This window comes from Coregonus lavaretus (genome assembly GCF_964263955.1).
Source record: "Coregonus lavaretus genome assembly, chromosome: 12".
NCBI lineage: Eukaryota > Metazoa > Chordata > Actinopteri > Salmoniformes > Salmonidae > Coregonus > Coregonus lavaretus.
Window position 1 is genome coordinate 3,196,391 of NC_139999.1, and position 5,883 is coordinate 3,202,273.

Consider the following 5,883-nt stretch of genomic DNA (forward strand, 5'->3'; position numbering starts at 1 on the left):
ATAAAGAGATTAAGCCAATATTTTTGTATCACACTGCTGCGCCTAAAATTAATGATAATTACGCACAATCTGGAGAGAAAAAGAGCTCTTGAGATTATTTAAATGAGCGCCCCAGAACACATTTGCTGATTGAAGGGTCAAGTTTTTAGCCTCCTTCTGTTTTTGAAAACACGGAAATGTGCCAACATCTTGATTACCTCCTCCGTTTTTCCCACATAGATAAGGAAATCTCCAGACATTTCCGAGTCCAATTGCGTACCCGACGCAAGACAGGAGAAAGTCAAATTTTCCAGTCCAGTTTTCTCTTTCGGGAAGTTCCTTTTTCTGGACTTTTACGACCAAGGTTTTGGGTTTGTCGTTAGGCTCCGCATTCACCTCCGTTAAAACGTGTCCATCCGAGGCTCTTGTACCATTCGTCGCCATGTCTCTGTCTCTCTGATTAGATTTAGATTTTCTGGCAAGGCTGGCAGGCGGACGGAAGATTTTAACCCCACCGGTCCACGTAGACAGCAGCTTCGCGGTTCGTTACCCAGCCGATGTGAAGGAAATCAGGAGGGGGAGCGGGAACACCAAGCAAGTTGAAACCGAACCTGGGAAAAAGAGCAAGAGAATGTTACCAAATAGGAAATTAAAATAATGATAGGACCCTAAATGTTTACATAATATTGCATTAACACGGGAATTAAACAAATGCATTCATAGGGCTGAAAATTGGCAGTTTTTTAGAGTTTTCATTGAGTCACTTTGTTGGCGCTGGGGACAAGAGATCACACGAGGACCCTGTGGTGCTTTTTAACAGCCAGGGACCGTTGATTTACAGCGTCGTTACTCTCAATGTCTCCTTTATACACATTTACACAGCACACATTCAGCCGACAGGTCATTTAATACTGTTAAGAGGAGAGGGCGATCACCGCTGTCCAATTATTCAGCATTTGGAGGGTTAATTGCAGCGGAACGCAACCATCAATTTGACAAAAAAAAGGAAATTACATTCATTCACACGCTATGCCTTAGAATGTATGCACCCAAATAAATGTAACGTTATAAATAAAAACTGAGGATAAATGAAAAGCCTGAATATAAACAAAATGTAGGCATTCTATAAATTACTGTTAATTATCCGAGCTTAAATACTTTGAATATAGTTTCCCTTTAATTATTCATAATAATGTGAGACAACAGTAAATTGGTCGGGGAAAAAAAAAAATAAACCTTCCTGTTACAAGTCAAAACGCAATGTGCGTATTGTGGATACATTGGCTAGGTAAGGTCATGCTTTTGGTATTTCTATACATATTATTTTTATAATACCGTGCCTCTATAACTGTAGTATAATGGTTAAATATCCCCCGTTTTTCCCCCTCAGCTAGTTGACATTTATGGGAAGGGACAGCACCGAGCTGGATAAGTGCCCGGGACAAGCTTTACGCGTCAGTCTCTCTCCTACGCTTCCTTTCACATTTGCAGATGATATTCGATGAATTATGGACCTTCAAAAAACGAATCATGTGTAGAATGATGTGGTTTATTACTGTCTTAAAGTCGCATGGATTTAAAAAATATATATATCATTGATTTAACCAATGTAGGCTAATCTTCTAGGCTACTCAGTGCGCAACATCTGAAACACCGTTTTTCCCCACCGAGACGCAACTCCGCATCACCAAACGGGTTCACAGTGTTCTGTCCAATGTTCTGACCATCGCAATGAAGTTTTCCCACACTGTTAAAAGTAAACTCGGTACTTACAATCAAACTGCTATGCCAGCCAGAATTGTGGGAGATGGTCTAGTATCCGTGCGTTCGTCTAAAAGTTGTGTTCTTGACGCTTCTAACCGGGGCAGACCAAATCAAATATTTATAGAGATAGAGAAGCAGAACTAAACTATGATCCTGATGGGAAAGGTGAGTTTGCAGGAAGCAGGAACAAGGTGTGAGTGATGCGGTCCGTTAGCTTTGTGATGCTGAAGGAGAGTGTCGAGCAGAGGAGAGCAGAGCGGGGAAACAATACAACGAAAAGGCAGCAGCTTCACCTCGCAGCACCGTCTAACTTCAGCGGCCAGGGATGTTCCACGGAGCAGAATCCCCGTTCTCGTCTACATAGCGTCAATGTCATCTGTAAGTCAACCCTCCCCGTGTCCAACATTTCCACCACTGAGATCGCTGTGGGTTGGAGAAAGGAGCATCTTATTGTCTCACGGTTTTATAGTACTTTTCATCAACTTGGGAGTTTTTTTCTACACGAATTGATTGGGTCTCACAGACAGTTATATGACTTAACATTTTGTTAGCTTTGGGGCGGCAGGTAGCTTAGTGGTTAGGAGCGTTGTGCCGGTAACCGAAAGGTCGCTGGTTCTAACCCCCGAGCCGACTAGGTGAAAAATCTGTCTGTGCCCTTGAGCAAGGCACTTAAACCTAATTGCTCCTGTAAGAAGCTCTGGATAGGAGCGTCTGCTAAATGACTAAAATGCTCAAATATCTGAAAGTTATCCTACCCTTAACCATGTTTATATTCCCAGAAACAAATTAATTGTTCCATTAATCTACTTCATTTGGAATGGTATTTGGATTTTGTTTTTCACATTTTAAATATTAGTTTTATGGTGTTGAAAAGCATTACTTTGTCATTTCTGATAGATGGGGAGGGATATTTATCCATTGGGGCCTTACCCATGGCCTATTCCAGGGAGGGCAAATGCGGCCCCCTGCCCCCCGCAGATATATATATTTTTTTCAGTAAACTCAGTCGGGGTCTCAATTTACTGCTAAGAGTTAGAATAGTACAATATACAAGGTGCAATTTCGAAACTTGGTTGTGCATAAGCAGTTTTTCTCTTGCTATGTCAGAGAAACCAACCAAATCCAGAGAGTGGCAGATATGGAGGCAGATGCCAATCAGGCTGTGGTTGCTGGCAAACTGTGATAAGAGCAACCAGTCAATAAAGCTAGTCTGGGGGTTGGAGATAAATTGAAACTGTGCCTATAATCTTCTTAATCCGCTGTCTCGTGAAAAATAAGACCCCAGTGAAGGAGGATAAACAGACTTTAAAAGCAGAATTGAACCCCAATGTTGAGATAAATACATATATTGATAGTAGACACTATAGTGTCTCACAGGGAGATTGGGCCTCAGTGAGTTTAAGACTTGGAAAAGTTGAGAGACAAAGGGATAAACAGCTAAAACAGAAAAATGGCCTCTGTTGTCTTCTGTTCTGATGGTCTCACTCAGCTAGAATGGTGATTGGATGTTTTCTCCACTCTCCATTCCTCAAAGCTTGAAGACCACGCCTACCAAATGGTGAATAGGTGATTCCATCATGACCCGATCGCCCAAATCACCTGGCGCCAACATTGTTTCTAATTTTCCTACCCACAGTCACTGTCTCAGTTGGTTTGCGAGGCCTTATTCTAGCACGTACCACTTTCTCTGGCTACTGCACCTTCATCTTCGGACAGGAACTCATTTCATTGGACTACAAAGCACAGATAAACCACAAGACAAGTTGAAACCTCTGTGGAAAGACCTACAATAACACAGTGTTATAACCACAACAGCTGTTATAACCTACCATGACAGCTGTTATAACCTACCATGACAGCTGTTATAACCTTCCATGACAGCTGTTATAACCTACCACGACAGCTGTTATAACCTACCATGACAGCTGTTATAACCTACCATGACAGCTGTTCTAACATACCAAGACAGCTGTTATAACCTACAACGACAGCTGTTATAACCTACCACAACAGCTGTTATAACCTACCATGACAGCTGTTATAACCTACCACGACAGCTGTTATAACATACCACGACAGCTGTTATAACCTACCACGACAGCTGTTATAACATACCACGACAGCTGTTATAACCTACCGTGACAGCTGTTATAACCTACCACGACAGCTGTTTTAACCTACCTTGACAGCTGTTATAACCTACCATGACAGCTGTTATAACCTTCCACGACAGCTGTTATAACCTACCACGACAGCTGTTATAACCTACCACGACAGCTGTTATAACCTACCACGACAGCTGTTATAACCTACCATGACAGATGTTATAACCTACCATGACAGCTGTTATAACATACCACGACAGCTGTTATAACCTACCATGACAGCTGTTATAACCTACCACGACAGCTGTTATAACATTCCACGACAGCTGTTATAACCTACCACGACAGCTGTTATAACCTACCACAACAGCTGTTATAACCTACCACAACAGCTGTTATAACCTTCCACGAAAGCTGTTATAACATACCACGACAGCTGTTATAACCTACCATGACAGATGTTATAACCTACCATGACAGCTGTTATAACCTACCACAACAGCTGTTATAACCTACCACGACAGCTGTTATAACCTACCACGACAACTGTTATAGCCTACCACGACAGCTGTTATAACCTACCATGACAGCTGTTATAACATACCACGGCAGCTGTTATAACTTACCATGACAGCTGTTATAACATACCACGACAGCTGTTATAAACTACCACGACAGCTGTTACAACATACCACGACAGCTGTTATAACCTACCATGACAGCTGTTATAACATACCACAACAGCTGTTATAACCTACCATGACAGCTGTTATAACCTACCATGACAGCTGTTATAACATACCACGACAGCAGTTTTAACCTACCACGACAGCTGTTATAACATAGCACGACAGCTGTTATAACCTACCATGACAGCTGTTATAACCTACCACGACAGCTGTTATAACCTACCATGACAGCTGTTATGACCTACCATGACAGCTTTTATAACCTACCACGACAGCTGTTATAACCTACCACGACAGCTGTTATAACCTTCCACGACAGCTGTTATAACCTACCATGACAGCTGTTATAACCTACCATGACAGCTGTTATAACCTACCACGACAGCTGTTATAACCTACCATGACAGCTGTTATAACCTACCACAACAGCTGTTATAACCTACCACGACAGCTGTTATAACCTACCACAACAGCTGTTATAACCTACCACGACAGCTGTTATAACCTACCATGACAGCTGTTATAACCTACCACAACAGCTGTTATAACCTACCACGACAGCTGTTATAACCTACCACGACAGCTGTTATAACCTACCATGACAGCTGTTATAACATACCATGACAGCTGTTATAACCTACCATGACAGCTGTTATAACCTACCACGACAGCTGTTATAACCTACCATGACAGCTGTTATAACCTACCATGACAGCTGTTATAACATACCATGACAGCTGTTATAATCTACCACGACAGCAGTTATAACCTACCATGACAGCTGTTATATCATACCACGACAGCTGTTATAACCTACCATGACAGCTGTTATAACATACCACGACAGCTGTTATAACCTACCATGACAGCTGTTATAACCTACCACAACCGCTGTTATAACCTACCACGACAGCTGTTATAACATTCCACGACAGCTGTTATAACCTACCACGACAGCTGTTATAACATACCACGACAGCTGTTATAACATACCATGACAGCTGTTATAACCTACCACGTTACAGCTGTTATAACCTACCACGACAGCTGTTATAACCTACCATGACAGCTGTTATAACATACCATGACAGCTGTTATAACCTACCGCGACAGCTCCTGCAAGCTTATGAGAAGCTGTGTGTACAGGTGATGTCATCTTTCTTTGTGTGTGTGTGTGTGTGCGTACATTTGATGTCGTCTTAGTGTGTGTGTGCATGCGTGTGTGCGTGTGCTTGTGCTTGTGTGTGTACAGGTGATGTCATCAACTGACATCATCTATCATGACAGTCTCTCGCATCATTTATGTCCTGACAACGTTGTGTAGGTCTGAGCTGAGGAGGTCTGAG

The 5,883-nt window shown here is 42.2% G+C and overlaps 1 protein-coding gene across 1 annotated transcript in view; it reads right to left on the minus strand.

The window, feature by feature from the left end:
• LOC311137834 (sodium- and chloride-dependent GABA transporter 1-like) overlaps positions 1 to 2,123 on the minus strand; it is an 18,681-nt gene extending 16,558 nt beyond the window's left edge. The window contains exons 1-2 of the mRNA XM_084172433.1: positions 1,753 to 2,123; positions 198 to 590 (exon numbers count right to left, since the gene is read on the minus strand). Of these exons, the coding sequence (XP_084028559.1) occupies positions 198 to 423 (226 nt within the window). The 5' untranslated portion in view covers positions 424 to 590; positions 1,753 to 2,123. The remainder of the gene's footprint in view (positions 1 to 197; positions 591 to 1,752) is intronic.
• Positions 2,124 to 5,883: the final 3,760 nt, after the last annotated feature.